This window comes from Monodelphis domestica, chromosome 2, assembly GCF_027887165.1.
Source record: "Monodelphis domestica isolate mMonDom1 chromosome 2, mMonDom1.pri, whole genome shotgun sequence".
In the NCBI taxonomy this organism is placed as follows: domain Eukaryota; kingdom Metazoa; phylum Chordata; class Mammalia; order Didelphimorphia; family Didelphidae; genus Monodelphis; species Monodelphis domestica.
In genome coordinates this window covers 83573151-83599816 of record NC_077228.1, presented here as the reverse complement: position 1 = coordinate 83599816, position 26666 = coordinate 83573151, and the positions used below count along the sequence as shown (strand labels likewise).

Here is a 26666-nt window from a genome sequence, read left to right as displayed (position 1 = left end):
CAGGTCCTCTGATTCTAGATGCAGTATTCTTTCTACCCTACCCTCGTAAGACAAACTCACAGAGCACACGGATGTCATACTGAAGAGAATCTTCTCCAGCCTCATTGACAGCAACACAAGTATATCTACCAGCATCTTCTATTTGGGCTCGGGGAATCTGTAATACTCGTCCTCCTGAGGAAAAATAAACCCAACGTGTTTTGAAGTTATAAATTGTATTTCATAATATGTCTCATTCCTCTAAATTCAAGTATGAGCTTAATTGATAGATAATTACAGTAAACAACTTTTCAGTGTTCTTTCCTCAATTATAGACTCAGTTTTGATGGCCAATTAATCTAAAAACCTCTGTATCAATACTTTTAATTAATACTTTATTTCCCTGTAAAAATACTGGATGACAATGACAGTACTCAACTTAGTAAACAGCTAGTACAAAACAGGCAGCTAAGGGTCAAGGTGGTTCTTATCAACAAGACTGTAGAAGCTCTATCTTCCCCTGATGGAAGCCCCAAATTTTGCTACCCCACTTTTGGGGACAGTAGAGGAGTGAGAGCCAGAAAAAGTGGCAGCAGCAAGCAAAGGAAGAGAGTGATATATGAGGCATCTGATTAAACGTATAATTAACTGACATCCCTCAGATCTCTCTTGGTGTTCCAGGTTTTCCTCAACTGAATAAAAAAATTACTTGAAAGTGCCTTTTATTCTATTTGCCAAATTTTGTGACATTTATCTGTTTTGGGTGACATAATTGATTGTGACAGATAACATAAAGTAAATAACTGAAGTACCCTGGCCATTTTGTGAACACATGCAATCTGCCTTTCAACCAAAGAAACTTCAGGAAACAAAATATTTGGAAATATTCTCTACTACTCAGAATTGATATTTGCTATCTGTAAACCTCAAAATTCCTTAGACTTATAAATGTTGGAAATTTCACCATTGGGATATTTCATACTTGGAAAATTTCTTACTGATAGTCTATTGGAATGGGAACCCCATTGGCATGGGAGGTTCCTTCTCTTCCCTTCTTCAGATTACTTTAGGACAGAAACCTTTTGCTGAACAATGGAAAGGACTTTGACCTATGCTTAAGCATAGAACAGGAATTTCTTTGAATCATGATTGATTTTAGAATTGATACAATGGAGATACTTGGAATAAATCTCCACCCTATTTCAGTCCTAACAGGATTGAGTAAGGGCTGCAGCCTAGATCAAAATTTAATTATTCCAATCTCTACCCTACTCAGGTTAACAGGATTTAGAAAGGGCTGTAACAAAGGATCAAAGATTTAATCATTTGAAAATATGACCTTCAACAGACATGTGCAAAAGCCAGAAACCGCTGGGCGGTCCTGGGTTAAGCTAGAGCCTCCATTGGCACAGGGAAATTGATGAACAGTGATTGGTAGATGGGAGAACTGAGGGGAGGAACTTGGATGTTTTCCTTAAAGATAGGGGGTCTGAAGACTCCAGAGAGGAGAGGTGGAGAGTTGGTCGGTGTGGTTCCTGTGGCTCTGAGAAGGCTTGCTCTGAAGGAAGCTGAAGGTGGGGGCCTCTGATACTGTTTCTCCATTTTGGACACGTGAGTAATAGGGACTGATCTCTTTTCTTTGCCCCAGCTATCTAAGGGCTTGGGCCTTTTGGCCCAGCCTAAACAGAAGGGGTATTTAAGCCCTATTCCCTTCTCTCCCTTTTTCTCTCTCTCTCTATCTCTAATTCCTTTTTTACTCCTATTGTAATTAAACTCCAAAAAAGGCTGACAGCTGACTTGAGATTTTCATTTAGGAATTACATAGCTGATTCCTTGGTGACCTTAAATTAATATATATCAGTCTTTTAAAGTGATTCCCTTGTTACATATCTTTGAACTAGACAGTAATACTTTTCAAAATTTATAATTAAAATATAAAGAAGCAAGTCTGATCATCTTGTTATATTTATAGAATAACAAATAAACAAATAAGCTAAGTGAATAGAGTGGCCTGAAAGTAGAGCTAGAAGGAAATTCAGCTAGCATCATTCAATGACTAGTCTAGTTCTTCATCTTAGTTTTGCCTGTCCAGACTCTGCATGAGTATAAATAATACTAAATAACCCCAAACAAGGAATAAATTATAGGAAGTACTAGGAGGCATATCTATGCAACACATTTCATAAATAAAGGCAAATCTATATGACAGACATTCAGATTCTTTAGTGATCTTTAACTAGTTACCTGGTAATATTAAGACTTTATCGCTAGATGTCAAAGGAAAACCATCTTTAAACCATGTAAGAGTGGGAGGAGGAACAGCATTTGTTTCACAGTAAAGAGAAATGGGATTATTGATTATCACATCTTTGGCTTCACCGCTTCGGCCTATGTCCAGCATGTTTCCAATTTCCCAGAGTTTCTTAAAACTGGGTGGTACTATGGAGAAAAAGATACATTTAAAAGACATTTTAAAATTAAATCACACTAAATTGCTAAGGGAGTATTAAATCTGACAACAAAGAATTCAAAAAGGTGTTTTTTAAAAAGCTATGCTGGAGACAAGAGAAGGATCAAAGAAAAGATAGGTTTGATGTCTTATGTCTATTGGTTTAAAAATAATGGATAATGGTAGAAAGGCTAAATAACTAAAAGCTTACTTTGCTGCTGTTTTGTTTTGCACTGGAAAGAAGAGAACAAGAAGGACCAAAAGAGACTTGGAACAGAAGATAAATGAGGTGATAGAAAAGAGTAGCTCACTGCCTTCAATGGTCTCAAATCACATAGACTTCATGAATTACATCCAAACAGCCTTAAAAAATTGGCAGATATGTCCATGACATTAAACATTTTGGAAAGTAGGGAATGTGTTACAAGGTGGTTGGAGAAAGAAAAATCTCCCAATTTTAAAAAGAAGGGAAGAAGGAAGAGTATGAAAAATATAAGCTGGTGAACTTAATTTCTATTTCTGGCAAAACCATAGAAAACATTTATTAAATAGATGATTAAAAATATTTAGATAGTGAAATAATGATTTGTAAAAACCAGCAAGGATAATTAAAAGCCAGCAGACTTAGATTTTGCTAGACTAGAGAATCAATAGAATTCTTTATATATCAATTAATCAACAAACATGTATTAATAATCTGCTTTGTATAGATAGGTAAGGTTCTAGGGACACTGAGACAAATTTAAATAGTTTCTGCCTCCAGGGAGATTACATTCTGTTAGGAAAACCAAATTATATAGACACAAGTATACACAAAATAAATACAAGGTTAATGTTTCTGATGAGATTATAAATTGGGTGGGAAATGTGGGGAAGGATCAAGACAGGCTTCATGAAGAAGGGAGCCCTTGAGCAGTCATAAATAAATAGGGTTTCTAGGAGGTGGAAGGACATCCCAGACATTTTCAGAACAGTCATAGTATGTTAAATGTTTTGAGAAAAACATTTACACAGTTTCTGATCATATTCTTGTGAACATGATAGGAAGATGTGGGTTAGACAATAATACATTTGGGTGGGTAAGCAAATGCCTAAATGATTATGCCTAAATGAAAGTTATTTATGGTCCACTATCAACAAGAAGAGAGTGCTCAAAGGATATGTCGGTGGTCCTTTGTTGGTTAATATCTACACCAATATCTTTGATTTGTGGATTATATGACCTGGAATAATTCATTGGATGACAGAGTCAGGATACAAAAAGACTGCAACACGATAAAATGATAGGCTGAACGAATAAGATTAAACTTAATAGTAATAAAGGTAGAGTCCAACATGAGCTCAGGAAATCAACCTCACAAGGACAAATTGGGAAGGAAATGGCTAGGTAATGGGTTGTATGAAAACAAACTTGGGGGTTTTAGTTTGAGTAAACTCACTGTGAGTCGGCAGCTTGACACATCACCCTTGGCTATATTAAGCAGTCTCTTGTAAGACCATTTAATCAATGCTATATTAATTTACTGAGAACATTTTGAAAGGACATTGGTAAGTTGGAGGAAGTCTAGAATAGGGCTACCAAAATGGCAGATGCAGTATGAGGACTGGTTAGCTTGCATAAGGAAAAATACAATGGAGAAAGTAATTGCTGTTCTGTAAAAGAGGATTAGATTTCCTCTGCCCCAGAAAGAGGAGCAATGGAAGGGAGCTTCCAAAAGGCAGATTTAGTTTTTTTTTTTTTTTCAGAAAAAAAGCATTCTAATATTTATACTCATCCTAGCTATCCATAACTAATATAGAAGTCAATCAATCAACCAGCAATATAATATTTATGATGCACTTGGCTTGGGCTAGGCATTGTGTCAGACTTGGCTGATGTGAATACAAATTGAAAGAGTCCCCACCCTTAAAAATGTTTATATTCTATCCAGTAAAATAGCAATGAAACACAAAGTAATGGGGGACACACTAACAGTTGGGGCATCAAGAAAAGCCTCATATGGGATGCGGTACTTCAATTGGGCTTTGAAGGAAACTATGAAGTCTAAGAAGCTGAAAAGAGAAGGGTGAGGCATTAGGGACATACCTGTATAAAAGAGTGGAGATTAGAGATGGGATGGTAAGCAGGGCAATGTGTTGGGATCTGGAATGCATGATTGGGAATAATGTGAAAATCTGTCTGTTAAGATATGCTTTGGTAAAATGTAAAGGGATTTAAATGCTAAACAAAAGGGAAAAGGGCTAGGCCTGAGGTTTTATTAGTATAGGGAATTCCCAGTGCAAAAAAACCCAACCCTTTTTCCTAGAGCAAACACAAGAAATGTTAAGAGTAAACTGTGGGAGGAGTTAAAGATAACTTTGAAGTTGTGAACCTGAATAGCTGGTAGGCTGCTGCTACTCTCAACAGAAAAAAGGAAAGTCAGGAATAAGAGTGAATCTGGAAGGAAAGAACACAAATTCTGTGTTAGACATATTGAGTTTGAGATGTCATAGGAAAACCGGTTGGAAATGTCCAGCTAGCAGTGGGTAATTAATATGACTTGAGCTCAGGAGAGAGACAAAGGTTAGATACATAGATCTGAGAGTCAGCTCCACTAAGATGATTACTGAGCCTGTATCAGAACATCATAAATATCAGACCAATGTGAGTTTTGTTAACAAGTCTAGGACATTCACTTATTTTCTTGTTACCTTGTATATTCACATCAAATTCTAATTCATCTTCTCCAGCGATGTTAGATGCTACACACGTATAGCGACCTGTGTCTGATACTTGAGCCTCCTTTATCTGAAGTGTGCGTCCATTGACAGCAATATTAACATGATCATCTGATTTAAGAGGCTGTGATGTAACATGAACAATATTAAGATGAGATTTATACAACCATCTGATTTTATATATTCTTCTCCAATTTCCTAAGAGATTACCTAAATATTTTTAACAAACCTTGAAGAAATTATGGAAATAATAATTTGAATTTCTATTTCATATCACTTGTCTCATTTAATTCTTATTACAACTTTTGAAGTAGGTGGTACAAGTATTTTCATTTTATAGACAAAGAAACTGAGGCTAAAAGAAGTTAAAGTTCAAGGTCAGAGAGTTGTCACTGGCAGGGACAGAACTAGAATATAGGTCTTTTTTCCCTTTAAATTCAATATTCTTTCTGTTATTCTGTGCCATATTTAATATAAAATAGATCCTAGCATTTATTTCTGGAAAAGTATTTCAATCACTTTCCTTCCCATGATTAGAAAAGAAAAACGCAATTGGTCCTTCTAAGAGTTTTCTCTAATTATTTTTTTCTTTAAAGTGAATTTTAATTGTTATAGTTTGTGTTGAATTTTTTCAGTGGCAATGGAAATAATTTTGAAATGTATTTGAAATGAATCAAGAAATACTGCATTTCTTTGTGATAAAATTTAATTCTCAGGAATTGTCACCATGCTAGAAAAGAAACATTAGAACTGTTGCAAATTCCTGCAGAGCTGCTGGAATTGTTAATCCAACTTCTCAGTAAAATTCATTGGATGAACTGGTTTTTCAAAGAAAAATATTTTAAAAGAATTGTTATACACTGAATTGTACCAAATTCAATGTTTTTAAATCTATTTTTATCTATTATTTTATCTATTTTATCTATTCTTCATTAATGACTGAAATTTTCCAGTTCCAATAAAATTTATGTAAACATTGTTAAAAAGCAACCATATTTAACAGTTTCTTGCCTCCCCTGTTTCACTCTTCTAGAGATGATTAGTAGCAGAAAGAAGGAAAAAATTATTAAATTGGCAAATCAAGATTTTGTTATATATTATTTTGTCTGCTTAGAGAGAGGAAACAATAATCATAAATCGAGTCTTATGTGAATCAACTTTAGAACTTATATTTACATCTATATACATACATCTTTTTGTGTATGTATGTAAAGACATACATATATACACTCTATTCCTTATCAGATAAAGCTACCAAACAAAAATAACTACTTTTATCAGTAAAAGGACTCTCCTTTCATCCCTGAGATTTAATAAAAAGATTCTAATTATTGAATGATTAAATAGAAGAGAAGAAAAGAAGACTTTAAAATAAAAAAGATGCTCTCTCCATTTCAAAGGAATTTATACAAAGACTCAATAATCAATTATGAAACACAGTCACAATTGGAGAAGAAACTATAAACACAGCATGGTGGGAGTTCCGTTTTTCTCTCCTACAATGCCTTCCAGATGAAATTTGCTTATTATCTAAGCTGAGATAATTTTTCTAGCTGCCAGTGTTGTAAAATCCATCTGGGATCTGAAAAATCAATCTCTTCTCTTTGGGTATTTCAAAACATGACCAAGAATTCAAATTCTCTGACACAAATTTTGCTGGCTATTAGGTTAATTATGTGCAAAACATCACAAACATCAGCAGCTTAGTTATTCCACATCTGTATTGAGTGGTGTTAACAGTAATAAAATCCTATTTTGGTTTAGCCACATCAGCACCCAAGCTTTAAGAACATTCATGGAAAAAAACCTAGTAAATGAGAAATAACAACATGTGGTCTGATCACAAGACTAAGTGATCTGTGCTTTATTTAAAAAGTTTTCTTTTGCACAGTAAATTATAAGTCCTTAATGGTCACATTCAGTTTTACCTATCCCATCTGCAAGAATTCTCATGAACTGATTTGTAAAAGAGTTTAAGATAGCCAGACACAAAATGCTGTACAACTCAAAGATCTATAGTGATATGTACATGACTATAATTTTTCTAACTAATATTTCTTTTGATCAAACTTGCCAGGTTATAATCATTAACGTTTTAGGGCCACAGAGAAAAGAACACCCTCTTTGCATGGCCAAATTATCACAAACGACAGAACAATCAAAACTGTATTCTTAGAAATTACGATGAACTAGCTTCACCCTAAACAAGACTTTTGAGAATACACTGCTTTAGCTTCTTTGGAGCAAGACAAGAGATGATAGGTATAGAATCCTAAATATCATGTTATACTTGGCTGATGTTTTGCTGAACTATTTTTCTCTCTTTTATTATTCATAACAAGGAATGGCTCAACTGGGAAAAGAGAGAAATTGTATTTAGGAGATGAAGGTAACATGAAAACTAAAGGCATCAAAAATGTTTTAAAAATAACCACAAGCTATTCAAATATATATGTATATATGTACAATTCTATTGAATAATATTATAAATTTGTTCACAACCTGTTAATTTTTAAGCTTCACAATCTGTCTTGAATTTTTCTTCTTTAGAAACTATGTGCAACAGGATAAATTTGAACCTATTTTTAAAAACCAGCTCACAATACTAACTAAAAAATTAAATGAAAAAGTTGGTGACTGGCCTGTCCATCCTTGTACCAGCTGAGGGCAGGAGCAGGAATCGCATAAGCTTCACATTCTAGGGTTAGGCTGTTGTTGACTTTGATCTTCACTTCTTTGGGAGAGAGACCTTGCCCCAAAAGGTCTCCTCTATTAATTATAGGTGGAACTGCACAAAAATAAATTTCAAAAAGTAAAAAACTGATTCACTTTCATATTTGAATGATACCATATAACATCTCAAAAATATTTAGAATTCCTTGGCAAGAAACTCACAAAAGAAGGAAGGTAATGATCATTTTTTTACAGAAAAGATAATGTGGGAATGGTGGGTAGAATTGCAGATTAGAGTTAGGAAAAATAGGTTCAAATCTTGACCATGGACAAATGTCTCAATCTCTTTGAACCTGACTTTTTTCAACTATAAAAAAGGTTAATAATGGCTGTAATCCTAAGATTATCTGTGAGACCCAAATGAGGTAACACATATAAAGAACTTTGTAAACTTTAAATATTATACATCATCGTGCACTTTTTATGTAACTATATCAACATTTTATAAAACAGTATATTATATGAAGGATTTCTACTTTATTTGAGCTATGCCAATGTCAAAAATCAATTTTTTTGTGGGTCATTTAGTTTCAAAGTCAAATTCCTAAACCCTGGCAATACATGCATATTTGATAGTTACAAAGGGACCTTGATCAAAGAATCTGACTCGATTCACATCACCCATAATTAAAACTAGAAAAACCCATAATACAATTATTAATACTAATAGTGGCTAGCTATGTCATATTTTATATGGAAAACTGTAAGTTTTATTTATCTACGATTTTCCCACAGAACCAAAGATTACTAATGCCCTCAAATTTCTAATTGCTGATAAGCAGACTCATTTGAACAATGTTTTGGGGTGTAAAAGGACAATGACTCAGTATAGGGGATATAGAAGGTAAAAATGAGAAGCTTAAAAAATAGAAATTCAGAATTGGGTGGTTAGTACCCCAAAGATGTCTTTCTTTATATTTAGGCCACTGGGGTCAAAGGAAAAAGGGAATACATTGATGGTATTTACTATATTTGATTTCCATATTTAATTAAGTAAATGATATGAAATAGTACTAGCACTATTATGATATAATAGTACTTTGTTACTACTAGCAAAATATTTATAAATCTAAGAGAAGCAGACTTGTAAAAATAATCTAAAAAATAAGACAAGAAAATACAAAGTCTTTCTTTATACTTAGATACTTACTATAGACTTTCACTTCATAATGTTTTACCATTTCCCCAGCTTCATTAGTAGCTACACAAGAGTATCTACCAGCATGGTCCTCCTGAGCATTTAGTATTTGTAGAGTTCTCCCTCCTGGAAAAGTGAAGTATTTTAAAACCTGAAATCTGAACAGTAGCAGACTTCTGAAACATTACTTTTTCCAGACTATTCTTAGAAAAGAAAATTTTGAAATAGTAATTGACTTGGAACAAAGTCTGATATAAACTCATAAAAGGTCTATACTTCATCCCCTTATTTAAACTCTGTGTCTCTCTTTTTACTTTGTCTCTCCTCAAAAATATTTCTTCCCACTTTGAACTAATTTAGATGAAGGTAACATCCAAGGATTGCTTGTCTCCTTCACTGTATCCTAGAAAAGCTCTACACTTTTTTAGTGAGATAATTTTCCCCATTTTTCCTCTCCCCACTTCTCTGAGTTCAGATCACTCAACCATCATATTTTTCATGTCATCCTAACATAGTTCACTTCCTCTAATGTATTCCTCTCTATGTAGAGTCCTAACTAACCCTAATAATGATAAAATTCTTAGTTGTTATACGTATCATCTTCCATATAGAAATATAAACAGTTTAACCTTATTGAGTCCCTTCTGATTTCTCTTTCAAGTTTACTTTTTGATGATCTTCTTGTGTCATATTTGAAAGTTAAGTTTCATATTAAGCTATGGTCTATTAATCATGCTTGAAAGGCCACTATATTATTAAATACCCATTTTTTCCTTTGAAGGATTATACTCAGCTCATTTACCCTTTAGATGTTTTCATTTTAGGTTCACTTTCAGGAGATTTTTGGTGGATTCTTTCAATTTCTAATTTGTTAAAATTTCTGGTTCCAGAATATCAAGACAATTTTATAATTTCTTGACAAAGGATGTATAGGCTCTTTCTTTGATCATGGCTTCCAAACACTCCAATAATTTTTAAATGATCTCTTAAATTTTCTTTTAGAGTCAGTTATTTTTTGGTGAGATACTTCATGTTTAAATCTTTTTTTTTTCATTCTTTTGATTTTGTTTTATTGTTTCTTGATGTTTCATGGAATCATTCACTTCCACTTGCCCAATTCTAATTTTAAAAGGAATTGTTTTCTTCAGTGGGCTTTTGTATCTCTTTTTCCTTTTGGTTAATTCTGCTTTTTAAAAAATTAATTTTATGAATGAAATTTTGTACCTCTTTTTCCATTTGGTCAATTCTGTTTTTAAAAGTGTTATTTTTTGTGCCTCTTTTATAAATCTGTTATTTGTCTTTTCATAATTTTCTTGCATCATTTTTATTTTTCCCAGTTTTTTCTCCACAATTTAATGATTTTTAAAATAATTTTTCTAGCTTTTTAAGAAATTCTTTTTTTAAAAATTAAGTCTATTTATTTATTTATCTATTCATTCATTCATTCATTTATTTATTTAAGTTAGAATATTTTCCCAGGGTTCCTCCCACCCCCTTCTCATAACCAAGGAGCAATTCCATTGGTTTTTACATGTGTCATTGATTAAGACCTATTTCCATATTGTTAATGTTTGCAATAGAGTAATTGTTTAGAGTCTACATCCCCAATCATAACCCTATCAAACCATGCGATCAAGCAGTTATTTTCCTTCTGTGTTTCTACTTCAACAGTTCTTTCTTTGGATGTGGATAGTGTTCCTTCTCATAAGTCCCTCAGAATTTTCCTGGATCATTGTATTACTGCTAGTAGAGAAGTCTATTACATTTGATTGTACCACAGTGTACCAGTTTCTGTGTACAATGTTCTCCTGGTTCTGTTCCTTTCACTCTGCATCAATTCCTGGAGGTAGTTTCAGTTCACAAAGAACTCCTCCAGTTTATTATTCCTTTTAGCATAATAATATTCCATCTCCAAACAAATACCACAACTTGTTCAGCCATTCCCCAATTGAAGGGCATTCCCTCATTTTCTAATTTTTTGCTACCACAAAGAGCACAGCTAAAATATTTTTGTACACATATTTCCCCTATTATTTCTTTGGGATACAAACCCTTTGCCCTCCAAAATAGTTGGATCAAATCAACACTCCATCAGCAGTGTATTTGTGTCCCAATTTTGCCACATTCCGTCCAACATTTATTCCGTCCAACTTTCTTTTGCTGTCATTAGCCAATCTACTAGGGGTGAGGTGGTACCTCAGAGTTGTTTTGATTTGCATTTCTCTAATTATAAGAGATTTAGAACACTTTTTCATGTGCTTATTGATAGTTTTGATTTCTTTATCTGAAAATTACCTATTCACGTGTTTTGCCCATTTATCAATTGGAGATCAGGAATGCTTACTAGGCTTATATCCAATTCATATGTTTTTTTCCTTTGGAGGTTTTGCTTGTAGATATTTTGACATCAATGTCTTCTTTGGAGTTTGTGTCTTGATCTTCCCTGTTATCATTATGGATTTTGATGATCAATTTTTTTTTTTAAATTTTGAACTTTATGTTAAAGTTGAGCTCTGTTCATGATATTGGAATGGGGGTGGAAACTATCCCAAGTTTCAAGCTTTTTCTGCTCTGCTATTTTCAGTGCTAGTTTTAGAGATCTGGAAGTTTTTAGTGGTTCGAGTTGGTATGATCCAGGCAGAAATGTCATTGATCTCTCACTTTTCACTTTGGTCTTTGCCCAGAAAGGACCCATGATCCCTTGTGATTACAAATAACAATGCTCCCCAGAACCCCTGCTTCTTTGTGACTTTTAATACTTCTCTGACAGGGAACTTTAACCTGAAAATAGGTATAGGCAATGTGGTTGCCAAACAGTGCCGTGGCCTGTGTCCAATGCTTGAACAGAGGTCCCCTGTATTCTCTTTTTTCTGACCCTCTACCAGATGCCCTTACCATCTCTGGGTTGAGAGCTCCTGGGACTGCTGCTGGTGCTTTATCCACCTCCAAGGCCTACACCTAGTGCTATTGCCATGTTGGCTCTGAACCAGTCCCCATTCAGCATCACAGATCTTTTCTTTATGATCTTCATAAGTTGTCTTAGGCAAGAAAAAGTTTCATCTTACTCTTGGGCTGGCTCTATAACTTCTGTATTGACTTTGAAGCATTATTTTAAAGTTATATGGGGAGAAATATTAGGAAAGGTCAGATCTAGTGCTTCCACTACTCCCATTTCTTGGCTCCTTGAAGTCTCAAAGTATAGTCCTTTGGAGGCAGCATATTCAATTCATTGGATAAAGAAGCTAAGTTTAGAATCAGGAGGACTTTAATTCATATCATTCCCTGGAAACTTAACTAGTTGTGTGGCTAAATTACTTGACTTCTCTGAACCTGAATTTCTAATACTATAAAACAGGATAATCATACTTATGGTACTGTCCTTTATAGTTTCTGCAAGGGTCAAATTGAATCACATATGCAAAATATTTTGCTATTTTAAACACTATAAAATTGCTTCTTATTTTTCATCATCATCATTATATTATTTTTAATTATGACAGGTAAATGATGGCAATCACTAAATCCAGGTAATTCTTCCTTTATAAATCTCTGTCAATAAATCTGTCATATCTGTCCTGTTCCTCCATTTTATTTTCAAGGATCACAAAAAAATGTAGTTCTGTTTTACCTTGTGTCTTAATTATTACAACAATCCTCTAATTGGTTGTCCTGACCTCCATCTTACTGTCATCCATCCTATCCTGTCCATCATTACCAGTTTAATTTTTCTTTGTATACTACTTTCATATTACTTACCTGATCAAAAGTCTTCAGTGGAATTCCACTGTCTTTAGCAGTGTTTTTTCCACCCTAACTATATCAAAGGCCAATAAAAGAGACTGAATTGTCTACCATAAGCTACTCTGTCCTTTGTAGTCTCGATGTTTGGCTCTCTGTAGATTCAGAGGTTAATAACTCAGAGCTGGAGAGAAGGAGGGTGCTAAGATGAGAACAAGAAAGAAAGAGAAAGAAGAAAAGGAGGGAAAAATAAGTCTTCATGACATAGAGGCTTCTGTTATTAAAAGTTTTGTACATTGGTAAAACTTTGCTTTGAATCTGATAGTAGAGTTATTCTTTTTGATCTTGCATGATCTTGCATTGTTTGGTATGACTTTCAAGGTTATCTAATCAGCCAGTCTGTCAGTAAATATTTATTACTACCAACTATGTGCCAGGAACTGTACTAAGTAGTGGGAACACAAAAAAGAGGCAAAAGGCAGCCCCTGCCTGCAAGGATGTCATATTCTAATTGAAAAAATTTGGACTCATTCTTCCTTTTCAAATTTAACTCCTACTAGTTCCTAACATGAGCCTTGAACAGTAGTAAGATTAAGTTGCTGGAGTACTATTTGCTCAGTTTCTGACTATTTTTCTTTAAAGGGATAGTATAATGAAAGTTAATTAGTAAGATGAATTAAGATCTAGCTTGGTTTAGATTTAGGATATGGGTCATTTCATTTTAGATCATGAGATCATTTTAAATCAAAAGATCCTGCACAAGACACTTTTGCATCTAAGCAGAGATTAAAGTCCTATCTAAAGCCTTGTGCCAACTATTATGTAAGAATTAGTGTATAAGCAAAGTCTATAAATGTATTTGATTTTCTGTGTATGTATACCACATTTCCTCTGTACCTAGTGTATAATTAATGAAGTTGAAATGAATTCCTCAGCTGTAAGCTTTCACAAATTCCTTTAAAGATAAAAATCAAAAGAAAATGTCATTGTTCATAACAGGATTTTATCAGATTCTTCTCATAGGTACCACTTTCCATAGATATTAAATTCATGCTACTAGCTAACTTCTCCTTTAATATATACTACCTGTTAAATAATTAACAAAGACCTAACTTTTCCCAGAGAATGGAGAAATGAATTTAAGATCATACACATGAATTGAATTATTTCTCTTAAAAATGGCTAAATTTTGCTTTTGTTATAATAATATCTGGAAGGCTAACAAATACACACTGATAATTAGAAGAAGCATAATTACCTGGCAGAATCCTGATATTTTGATTTGACTCTATAGGAGCTCCATTTTTAAACCAAGTGATAGTAGCTGGAGGATATGAATATGCCTCACAGACCAATGAAGTGGGACTGTTAAGAATAACAGTTACATCTTCAGGACTGCCATCATTATCAACACCAGCAATAGTAGGAGATACTGAAAAACAACAGGAACTTGCTCAAGGAAAATTACATGTATCTGCATTATAATGATAGATATACACACATATATACATAGACACATTTATTAATTCTACTGTGTACCTTCATAATTTCACTGAACATATTAACAGAAAGTAAAAAAAAAACCCTAAACCATGATTATTGGCACAAATAATGTTTCATTATTATATATCAGAATAGATTTGCATCTTTAATTAACACAAAGGTATAAATCTGTTGGAAAGATTAACTATATTTAAAAGTTAAAGTATGGAACTATATGTTAAAAAGAAGCCAAACAAATTTTGGCATCTTTTCATCAAAGAAATGCAACTTTATGAAGCTTTATGCTTTTATTAGTTTGGTGGATGTTGCTCTCAAGTTCTGAAAGATAGACTACTTGCATTCATTTGAATTTATATGTTCATATACTTGTTTGTAGGCTTGGCATATGAGTTAAAAATAAGTAATATTTCTTAAGAATGCTTATTGAGATTATTCATTATTGCACATCTGGATAGCTATAATGCTTTCTTTGATCATCTTACCCCTGTTCTCCTTTCCTTTCTATCTTTAAACAGTATTAATTAAATTTTTCTACGGGTCTGTTTTAATCATGTAATGCCCTCTGGTTTTTTAAAACAACTGTAAAGTTTCCTTACTTCCTATGAGATGAATTATTAATACCTTAACCTGGCTGGCCCTAATAAGTCTTTCCTCGTCTTCTCTTGAATATGAATACTATGTTCTTGCCAATGAGGTCTATTTGCTAACATGCCACTTCTCACCTTAATGTTTTTCATTGTTTCCCCCATTTTCCCTTCCCCAGTGTCCCACATCCTAGCCCTCCTTTAAAGGTTAACCCAAGTTCCATCTCTTATATACACCCTTTTCTGACTATCTTAGCCAAAGGGATTGGTTCCCTCTCCTGAATTCCTTTAGTATTTACTTATCATCTTAACCATTATGTGGAATTTGATCATATATTACTTTTGGTCATTTAATTTTTCGTGGGTTTTTATGAGCTTATAAGTTATAAGTATAAACTTATGTTTGTATGCACATGCCTGAGCAAAATGCTGTAAATACTACTATAATGTAATTTTTGGGGCATTCTGCCTAATTTATTTTTAGTAAAATGAATGCTATCAGTAAATTAAGAGGTACATTTGTAATGATAAAATTATAATCTGCAATTAAGAATCTAGATCCATTCTTATACCCATAAGCCATAACACATAATTTTATAATTCTTAATTATGTCACTTTTATTTCACAAAGATATCAATAACTTCTAGAACATGTAAATATGACATATGGAATCACAAATCAGATTGTTTTCTGATATTCTTTCTTTTAAGGTGACACTTTTATTATTGCCCTACAGCTTTTTACATAATAGAGCTCCATGGATCAAATAAGAAAACCTTTTGTGAGGTCATTAGAATAGTGCTTAGGAGAGAACAGACAATAAATGCTTGTTTCCTTCCTTCTTTCTCTATTCTAGAAAAATTTCTATAGAATAAGCTGAACTTAGCCTATGAAAATATACTATTATTAATATATAGAATATACCCAATATAATATATAATTAATTCTATATAATAATTAATATATTATAATATAAATATATATAATATATACTATATATATAATTTGAATAAAACAATATATATACCAAACACATTGAGGCTGAAACTTTTGCTCTTGTCACCAGCAGTATTAGAAGCCACACAGGTATATCTTCCAGTGTCTGACACTTGGGCATTAGTAATTTGAAGAAAACGTCCACTAGACATGATTTGGTGATCACCATCCTCAATGAGATGCTGTCCATCTTTTAGCCAGGTTATCTGTGGAACTGGATTTCCTTTAGGAAATATAATTTCTGAATGTTAGTCAATAACATCACTATAGTTTTCTTTGCCATAAGCTAAGCTGAATTTTGGTCTTAAAATGCTTCTCAGACTTAAATTTTTCTCATATAATATTATCATCTGAGCATGATATTATATGAATTAATAGTGTCTCTGAGTTGGACAAAAATAAACGGGGCATCTTACCAGTTGCTTCACATGTCAGTGTCACACCAAGCTTTTCTTTCACCTTCACATCTTCCAATGTGTTTTCCCCAACAATGCTGGGAGGCACTAAGCAAAGAAAAATGAAGTAAAAACAATCATCCAGCCTTCACCATAAAATCTTACAACTTTTGGCCTTTTCTATTGTTATAGCCTCCCAACTAGTCTCCTTGAATACAGTCTCTCCTCTTTAGATACAATTGCCAAATTGAGAGTACTAAATAATGACTGTATCAATAAGGAGCAGCCTATTCTTTTAGAACTTGTTCTGCCCTGTGGATGAGTTGAGTTGTAATCCTCATTGATTTGATTCTAAGGGGGAGGAAAGAGAGAAAGAGGGACACAGAAAGAGAAAAGGGAAAGAGGGAAGGAGAGGGAGAGAGAGAGACATGTATGAATGGAGGTTATCACATTTAAACTAGGCTGAGATGGAATGTTGGTGAAAGGAGTGTGTTGGGTCCCTGCAGAAGTCCTGTTACAGTGTTTTCAAACCTCAACTCCACAGAACAAAGAACTCAGATTGCACCTAGAGGGTGAGTATTCCTTTAAGAATCAAGACTACCATGGAAAGGAGTTTTGAGAAGGCCCTTTTGATGGTGTTAGAGACTTCAGGACAGAGAAGATTTGCAATAGCAACTATGGGCAGAGTACTAGGCAATTTCATGAATATAATCCCTTATCTAATTTTGCATTCTGAAGCTACAACACTTCTATGTACCAGATTATAATGAATCTCATTGCAATCAAATTAGAGAATGAAAAAATTGCTTCATATATTTTGATATTTATAAATTAGACTAAGATCCTAATACACTTAGTAACAATTTTACAGTATATCAACAAAGACATAATACTATTTTGTTCTGGGGGTTAGAGAAGGCATGTTACATTTTTTTGGTGGTAAAAGAACATAAGGGTTTCTTTCTAAGTAACAGACTAGTTCTGATCTTTACCAGTATACAGAAAAATACAATAGAGAGTAGCTAGCAAAGTAGATGCAAATAAGGAAAATGAATATTGAAAGCCAATCTGAATCATAATCAGCTACTGAAAACTATGGTAAAAGTTTCAAAATCAGTTGCTCAGGAACTAAGCACTACTCTGGATAAAAAGTAGCTTGCAGAAAGTTCTTAGATTACAGAAAGATCAATGGATAAGCAGACTTGACTATCAATATATTCTTACCTAGTGTGACAGCTCTGGGATTCAAACTCAAGAAAATGTAATTATAAAACCAAAGAAGAAATAGATGTATACTTTGTTTCCAGAACAGTTGAGGGTCAATTAAGTGTCCAAGTTGGATGAATTATCTACTTACCTAACACAGAGAGACCAAAGATTCTCCTTTTTTCACCTGCTGCATTCCTTACTATACAAGTGTACTGGCCAGCATCTTCCACTCTAGCCTGCATCATCCGTAGCATTCTTCCTCCTGTAAAGATAAACCATTAGATAAAGTTAATAATAAATGGGTTTAGAACAAGAGAAGATCTGACAGGTCATTTAGTCTAACATCTACATTTTACAGGTGAGGTAACCGAAGTCCAAAGAGGTAAGCCAATTTAGTCAGGATTATAGGTGGTAAGTGGATGATGCTCTTTAGCTTATGATCCAGTAATTTTCAATAATACCAGGTAAAATCCACTGAGGGAATATGGCCACTCCAATGAGATTTGGTGGAATGCTCTTTTACCTCAATTCAATTGAGAGGGAATCTAATACTTCTTGGGGCAAGCCATTCTACATTAGCATATTTTAAATTTCTTTTTAGAAATGTTTTCCTTATGTCAAGCATAAACCTGCCTCTTTGGATAGTGCTTTGCTCATAAAAGGTATTAATAAATGTTGGACAAATTTGAAATGGAAACTTCCATCATTATTCCTTCTTTTTCCCACAAGTCTAGTTCTCTTCTTTCCCACAATAAATGGTCTTTCAAATACTTAAAAACTACTATCAGGTCCCTCTTAAGTATTTTCTTCTACAGGCTAAACAATCTCAGTTCCTACAATGGATTCTCTACTATTATTTTTTTAAGCCCTTACTTTCTGTCTTGGAATCAATATTATGTATTGATTCTAAGGCAGAAGAGTGGTAAGGGCTAGGCAATGGGGTCAAGTGACTTGCCCAGGGACACACAGCTAAGAATTGTCTGAGGCCACATTTGAACCCAAGACCTTCCATCTCTGGGCCTGGTTCTCAATCCACTGAGTCCCAGCTGCCCCCTCTCTACTATTCTTGCTATCATAACAATAGTTTCTCGATGAATTTCAACTAGTTTTGCAAATTTTAAAGCAATATATAAATATGCTGTTATGGTAATTCCTAAAATGTGACACTCAGAAATAAATTTAGTGGACAATGTGGGATATATCTGGTGCAAGAGAACTATCATTTCCTTGTCCTGATAATTATTTTTCTTTTATGCAACCTAGGAGAGTTGTAGTATTTTTGACAGCCATGTCACATTGTTTAGTGGAGGCCACTAAAGCTTCTAGGTCTTACATTTTAAAATTATAATTCATTATTTTAATTCTTCAATCAAAAACAGAAAATAGCAATTTCTTATATACAGAACAAAAGAAAAGAAAACCGCATGTGAAACATGGTCTTCCATTTTATACTACTTGCCTTTTTAAAAATATGTAATCACATTACTTTTTGTTGTGCTTGTCTGTTTCCTTCTGAATTTTCTTTGTCTTCTCTTTATTATTAAGTTTAGTGGCCCCTTTTATGAGGGGAAAAACTATTGTAAATACTTTCCCTCTTAACAGTTAAAAATGGAAAGGAAAACAAATCTTTGTAACAAATAAACACAATGAAGGAAAATAAATTCATAGTGGTTGTCTCAAAAAATAAATCTCATCTCTTTTTATAGTATGAATTTATGATTTCCCTGTAAGGAGGCGGGTAACATTTGTTACCGTTATAGGTTCTCTGGAAACATGGCTGGTCATTGCATTGATCAGAGTAATTAAATCTTTCAGAGTTGACTTTTTTTAGAATGTTATTTTCCTTGTATAATTTTTTTCTTCTGGTTCTTTGCTCTTTTTACTCTGTGATAGTTTCTATCCTATACATGATTTTCTGAAACTGTCTCTTTCATCATTTTTCATATGGCAACAATATTTCATATGTAAAAATGTAACCAGCTATTCTCTAATTTTCATTTCCTTAGATTTTAGTTTTATTTTGCCTTTTAATTCCCCTTCAGGATCAGGAGTTATTTTTTTAACTTGTTTTTTAACTGATACTAGCCCAATCAGTTATTTTGTATACATAGACTAAGTATGAGAAAGAAAATATTACATATCAGAAAAGGCTCAAGCAATTTAATCTGAGCTTGAATTAGTGGTTTAATTCTATTATAGGCATATAGATTTAGATTTGGAAGGAGTTTAGTAATTTTTTTTTTCATTTTAGAGATGAAAAAAACTAAGGCATACTACAGAAAAGCACCTCATTCATTGTTGTTTACCTACTGAAAGGCAAAGCCTGGTTTCAGACCTCAGTCACCTGATTTTTCAGATCTAGCACTCCTTCCAACTTCAGTCTAGAGATATTTAAACAAGCAAAAATTTACAAGTAATCCAAACTCTACAAGTTGCCACCACTTAAATCCCATGACCAATGTTTCTGGGTGTTTACAGGTCTCTTATTTAATCCAAATGGAAAACAAAAAAGATTTTGAAAGCAAATTATATTTATGAGGAATCATTTCACTCTGCTCAGCAGTTATCTATCTTTGGTCCACTTAATGATGGCAAGGTTGTCACCAAATCCATTACTGTTTTCAAAATAGCTGTATTTTAAAACTCTCCGGAGGACAGGCTTTTACTGAGCCAGAAGCATGCTGCAAACTGGGCAAAAGCTGAATGTCAACAAGTCATGTGCCATTCATCTGATACTCATTCATCTCTTGTGCAAGGCAAAGGTTCAGATTTTGTTACTGAACAACTCCTTTGGCAGAGCCTCAGGGTGAAATAGTTTGAATCTGTTAGCTCATGGATCTCCAGCAGCTGTTCAAGCAAAACAAAAGAAAACAAAAACCCCACTCTTTCAAATCAACCAAGAAACCCCAGTTCATCACTCTGCCCAGCTTCTAACTATCCCACAGGGCTCTGGTTTGGCTGTTAAGTGTTCCCACTTTTCATCAATAGGGTTTGGTTATTTGCTGTGCTCTTCTGGGCAGAGGGAAGGTAGTGGGGGCCAGGGAGGGAGGAAAGGAAGGATACTTTAGGGATTACTACATAAGCTCTTTGATGACTATAAAACACTATGTGCAATGTTCTACAACCAATATTTAGCAATAATTTTTGAAACATTCTTAAAATCAACAGAGACTAGAAACTCTTAAAACAATGGAAAAGGGAGCCATACAAGAGGAAACAGCTCCTGAAACAGAAATAACAAAGCTCTTAAAAGATCATTCATTCTAATAATATAGTTATTATATTATATATATTATAGCAATATATATATATACCTCACATATATATATATAGCAATACCCTCTTCCAGCTTCTTCAATATATAGACTTAAATCATATAATTTTAGAGCAGAATGAAGCCTTTGACACCATCTACTTACAATTTCTTTGGTCTTAGAATGTTAGAACATTCAAAGTGAAACAGAATTTTGGTCATTATCACACAAGTGTCTGGCATAATGGGGAGAGTATTGGCTTTGGCAGAGAAATTGGCTTCATATCCCGATTCTGTTCCTTATTCTCTATATGACCTTGGTCAAGTCACTTACCCTCTATAGGTCTCAGTTTCCTCATATATAAAATTAAGGAATTATATAAAACACTCTTTCCAACACCAAACTGCTTGATCTTACAGATGAAGAAATTGAAATCCAATGATTTGGCTAGTGTCTATGAGGTTAGACAATAACTGAGTTGGATTTAAAAACTAGTTCTGCCAAGTATATTTTTTAGGAGATGCCAACATCTTTGAAAGATGCTTATTCAGTCTTGTATAAGGTGATAGGGAGAGAATCACCTCATCAAGTTCCTGTGGACTCCTCCTATTCATAAGTTCGTCTTGGAACCCCCATTTTGAGGAAAGACCCTGATCAGCTATGGTTCATTCTCCAGACTTTGACAATATACTTCAGCTGTATTCTCCCTCAGCCTTCTTCTCTCATTGGTGGGGTCTTCCTGGAACTTCTCTTTTGAGGAAGGACCCAGATCAGATGTGTTTCATTCTCTGGATTTCCCGGCTGCCTCTATTCTTTAATTCCTTTTATATGTTATCTCCCCCTCAAAAGAACATAAACTCCTTTAGGATAGGATCTTCTTTTCTCTTTACTTCTATTTGCATCCCCAGATTTGGCACTTAGTGAGTGCTTAATAATTGTTTTTTAAATTGACTAAAGCAAATCCCACTTCTGAGTAACTTTCATTGTTAAAAAGTTCTGCCTTATTTCAAGGTCTAAGCTTTTACTTCTGGAGAGACACTGAATAAGGTACCCTCTGTTCTACATGCTACTTCTCAAACATTTGAAGAAAGCTATCCAGTCTGTTGAAACTTTTCTTTCCCAGGATATATGATTTTGGTTCCTTTCACTTCTCAGATGACCCTAATTCCAGACCTTTCCCTGCCACACTTGCCCTTCCCAGATGGAGCTCCAGTTTGTCAGTGTTTCTGCTCAAATGAGGATAAAAATATTTCAGGTGAACTCTGCACAGTTTGGAGTCTGGGGACTCTTACCTATCTTGTTCTGGAAACTACATTTCCATTAATATTGTTCAAGATTTGCAAAGACTGATTTTTAAGTATTCAGGTCACATCCAAAATTAAATTTCCAGACAATCAAAGTTGTGATGTTCTTTTCTTTGTCTATATCACTATTTCTAGGTCACATTTCCTATGGTATTGTCCCCTCTCTTCAGCAATACAACCTATTTATTAAGTAAAACAAAATCACCATATAGACCATGTCTGACAACATATGCCTCATTCCATAGCACCAGTCCCCCAAGAGGTGGAAGGCATAATTCACTGTCAGTCCTTTGTCTTGACTCTAGGTCTTTTTTTATATATGAACTATTAAGGTTTTCCCCCATCCTAGACTTCAGTTGTGAATCTCCTGAGTTTACTTCACATTTATTTAGGCTGCTCAGTGGTACAATGGATAGAATGCTGGATCGAGAATCTGGAAAATTAGAAGTTCAAACTGGTTTCAGACACTACCCATGTGATCCTAGGTAAGTCACTTCAGTTCTCTGCTTCAAGTTCATCTATAAAATTAGAATAATAATAAAAACACCTCCCTCCCAGGGTTGCTGTGAAGATCAAATGAGATAATATTTGCACTCTGCAAACTCTAAAGGTATTATGTAAATGCTAATTGTAATAATTTTCAATCAATTTAATCTTAGTAGAGTAGCCCATTATTTCTAGTTAATTGTGATGTTTTTGAATCCTCATTTCTCTTTTACCTACTTTAGTAGCTTTATTCTCCAGCATTCTGGTATACAAAAAAAATTTAAAGATATAGCACTTTATTTGCAATTAGGAATACCTAAATTCTAATTCTGCCTCAGATATGTGCTAGATATATAATCCTTTATCAGAATTTCCTCCTCTGTAAAGCAGAGATAATAACAGTCTCTACACTGTGAAGATCTACTATAACAATATATGCTAAGTGCTTTGCAAGCTGGCCAGTGCTATATAAATGTTAGCTATTTTAACTTGGGTCTGAGGCAATTTCATTTTTTCTCTCTGTATGACCAGTGCCTGGCACACAGAAGCCATTTAATACATGTTCATTGACGTCCCCTCAAATGGCCTTAACTAATCTGAAAACTGTACTAAGTAAACTTCCAATATTTGGTTTTTATGGTAAACCCCAGAACAAAATCCAAAATACTAAGCAATTAGACACAGAGAAGAAACCGTGCCTAGATGTGACCACTCTGCACTGTACCACCAAGAGTTCTGGCCTCTGGAGAAGTAGCATCTGAAAGCAATGGAATCTGTTTTCCTAATACCTGAGAGAATTCTCATGGAACTCGTTAGGGTGATGGGCCATCCATCCTTAAGCCAGGTTATTGAAGGTAGGGGAATTCCTGATGCTTCACAGGTCAGTGTGACAGGATTCTTCTCCACCACACTTATGTTTTCAGGTACCTCCTGATCTCCTACAATGCTTGGAGGGACTGTAATACAAAAGTAATTAAATTAATGGAAAACCAATACCTAATGAATTTTCTCTTGTCATATTTTGTATTAACCAAATAAAGTAAAATAAAATAAGAAGAATTCACTAGCTGGCAGCAAAGCACTAAAGAGAAACAATAAACTTAAGATTTTTTTCTTCTTTCTCTATGAAAATGGCAACATGGATCTATCAGGTCTTTTAACTACGTTTCTCCCCTACCCCAAAGTGTCAATTGACTCTGTCACTCATATCCTCTAGCCCAGACTCTTACAGACTGCTACACATCTACAGAGTGGGGTTAATGGCCCAGTTTGCGATCATGAAATAAATTTAAAACTAAAGATTAGTTCCATGGTATAGTCCTTATTGATACCAAATAAGGCACAAGAAGGTAATGTGGGCCAGATACTTTTTAAAGCTACCCTTAGATGAATCAGCATAGCATGACTTTTTGTTTTTGTCTGTTGTCTTTCCTTAAAAAGATGATCTGTAAGGTCTTTTGGACTCTAATGCCTATTAGGTCTTAGTTCACATCTTGGTCTCTTAAAACTGAAAAGCAAAACAAACTATTTCTTCCCTGGCTTCATGATATAAATGTAATGGTTTTTTAAAATCAATACTGCTCCCATTACATTTAAATTTATATTGCACATGGAGCACATTTGTGCATATACACTTATTTTCATTTCAATGAACATATTATATTCATTATCCAGCATACAGTCCTCATTAGCTGCCTTAAAGAAAATGAATGTACAGTGAAGTTTAAAAAAAGTAAAAGAATTATAAAAGTGGAATACATTAAGGTTTCTCTTAGCCTAGATAATTATGATAATCCTTTCTAGGTCTTACTCTGAGAAGAATTGGTTCTAAATATTTTGAGGCATATATATACATATATATATAACTTTATTATTTCATTTTTTCCTAATTAATTAAAAAGAGAGATCATTTTTTCTTGATTTCAGCAAAAAAAGAAACAAATAAAAGGTAGATGGAGCCAGAATAAAAAGTAATAGAGTCTAGCTAATATACATGACAACCTGCAGAACTGTACAAAGAATGACCTTTCAGAAGATGGAAAATAAGACATATCTCTAACCTTCAGGATGTTGGGCAACAAACTGAAAAAAAAAAAGCTTGCTCAAAATTATCTATTTAATTTACTTTGCCCTTTTTACTCACCATGAACACTCAAATCATATTTTTTATCAGTCATCCCTGCTACATTCACTGCCACACACACATAACGGCCAGTGTCTGACACATGGATGTTTTTCAGTTGAAGGAGGTGTCCCTCATTGAGAATCTCCACTCCCCTCCCAGGGAGTAAGGGGCGCCCATCTTTCATCCAGGTCACTGATGGTTTGGGAAAACCCTGTACTTCACATTCCAAAGTAATACTTTTTCCTCGGGTCACAGTGATTTCAGCAGGGTGATTACTGTTGCTCAATATGGTTGGACGGGCTAAAGAAGAAAGGAGAAAAAGATATTGTAAAATTCAACTCTTTGATTCAGGAACTACACAAGTATTTTCAGATGAGCAAGAACAGAATGAACAGTGTCAACTCTCTGAAAGAAGATCATGAAAGAAAACCCTGGAATTGTAAAAAGTTATGATGATAAATGGATAGAGGAAATGTTCCATTAATCCATAAAAGCTAAAACAATTTTGATAAAGTATAAGGAAGGATGCTGTTGGAGAAATTATTTTTTGAGGGTATGAAAAATAAGCATCTTTATATCTTTGATTAAAATTTTCCTATAAATGTTTTTTAAAAGTTTTTCTAACAGTAGTTTGTCTTAGACTAATCCTAGTTTGAAGCTCAAGTCCTCTGCACAGCCTTATATAGAGTAAATATAGTGAAATTTTCTGATCTAACTACATTAGGGTTTGAGAATTCAAAACGAGAGTTAAAGAACAGATTAGAGGAGATCTTATACATCTTTCATTTGGAAGGTAAGAAAATTGAGGTCCTGAGACATAGAGACTTTCTTAAGTTCTAGCAAAACACTTCCTTAAAAATACCTTCAAAACTTATTTATTATTTATTATTAAGCTTCTTATATGTACCATGGTATTAGATACAGGGGTGTATCAGTATTGTAAGATCCCTAATGGATAGGATTTATAAAACATTTTAACATCTTTTTTCAAGAAAAGACTATGAAATCATAAGGCAGATGTAATGAAAAAACGTCTTTGCCATTAATATACATTAATACTTTCAAGTATCTTTGGTTTAATAATCAAATTTACCCATTTTACATCTTGTAATGTTCTCTATCTCTCTTGTAGTTATGAATCCTTTCTTTAGCCACACATCTAGCAGGTAAACTATTCTATGCTCCCCTAATTTGCTTATAGTATCACTATTTCTGTCTAAATCATATGCCGATTTTGACCTTTTCTTGGTAGAGGACTGTGTTGGCAAACCTATGTCACATGTGCTGGAGCATGCTGGAGGAGGCTATTCCCCTCCCTCTTTCCACCATGCCTGAGGACATTTCCCACATGACCCACTACTCTGCCCAGTGGCCTGATTGGAATGCTTTCTACCTCTACTGTATGGGGTAAGACAGGGGACTCACATGCAGCGAGAGGGTTACAGTTTTGTCACTCAGTCTCTAAGGACTCTAAAAGGTTTGCCATCACTGGTATAGAGTGTGAGATATTGCTCTATACCTAGTTTCTGCTATGCTATTTTCCAGTTTTCCTAGCAGTTTTTGTCAAATAGTGAGTTCTTGTCCTCAAAACTGGGATCTTTGAGTTTTTCAAATACTAGATTGTTATGGTCATTTACAATTATATGTTGTATAGTGCTTTCAAGTATGTTTTCCAAAGGTTCTTAGCCATTTCTGTATTGTGAGAGCTTTTGGTCTTCTGGGTAAACCCAAATAAGGTTTTAAGAGAAATAACTAAAGTAGATGGAATTCCAAAGAAAACCAATTATATTTAAATAGATATCAAAATATTTCTTAAAAAACTGATGAACCCTTGATTAAGAAGCCTTGTTTAGGACATATTTTCTTCTCAAGAAAATGTTTTTATTTTCTCCTAAAACAGAACTATCTTTTTATTGCAATATTCTCTAGGCAATAATATGTATTATTATATGGATATATAATATGGAATACCATAACCTCTGGAGAATCAAAACTGTAAGTAACCCTCAAAACAATGGAGAGGAGCTCAATGAGAGCAATTAGGCTATGACATT

General features: G+C 34.0%; 1 protein-coding gene across 4 annotated transcripts in view; it reads right to left on the bottom strand.

Annotated features, from left to right (window-relative positions):
• HMCN1 (hemicentin 1) overlaps nucleotides 1-26666 on the bottom strand; it is a 520282-nt gene that overhangs the window by 143069 nt on the left and 350547 nt on the right. For all 4 annotated transcript variants that reach the window (XM_056815653.1, XM_001375804.3, XM_016430009.2 and 1 more), the window contains 11 exons: nucleotides 24631-24912; nucleotides 23276-23443; nucleotides 17592-17705; nucleotides 16256-16342; nucleotides 15871-16062; nucleotides 14014-14187; nucleotides 9030-9143; nucleotides 7789-7934; nucleotides 5120-5270; nucleotides 2224-2418; nucleotides 61-174 (listed from right to left, as the gene is read on the bottom strand). In XM_056815653.1, the coding sequence (XP_056671631.1) occupies nucleotides 61-174; nucleotides 2224-2418; nucleotides 5120-5270; nucleotides 7789-7934; nucleotides 9030-9143; nucleotides 14014-14187; nucleotides 15871-16062; nucleotides 16256-16342; nucleotides 17592-17705; nucleotides 23276-23443; nucleotides 24631-24912 (1737 nt within the window). The remainder of the gene's footprint in view (nucleotides 1-60; nucleotides 175-2223; nucleotides 2419-5119; nucleotides 5271-7788; nucleotides 7935-9029; nucleotides 9144-14013; nucleotides 14188-15870; nucleotides 16063-16255; nucleotides 16343-17591; nucleotides 17706-23275; nucleotides 23444-24630; nucleotides 24913-26666) is intronic.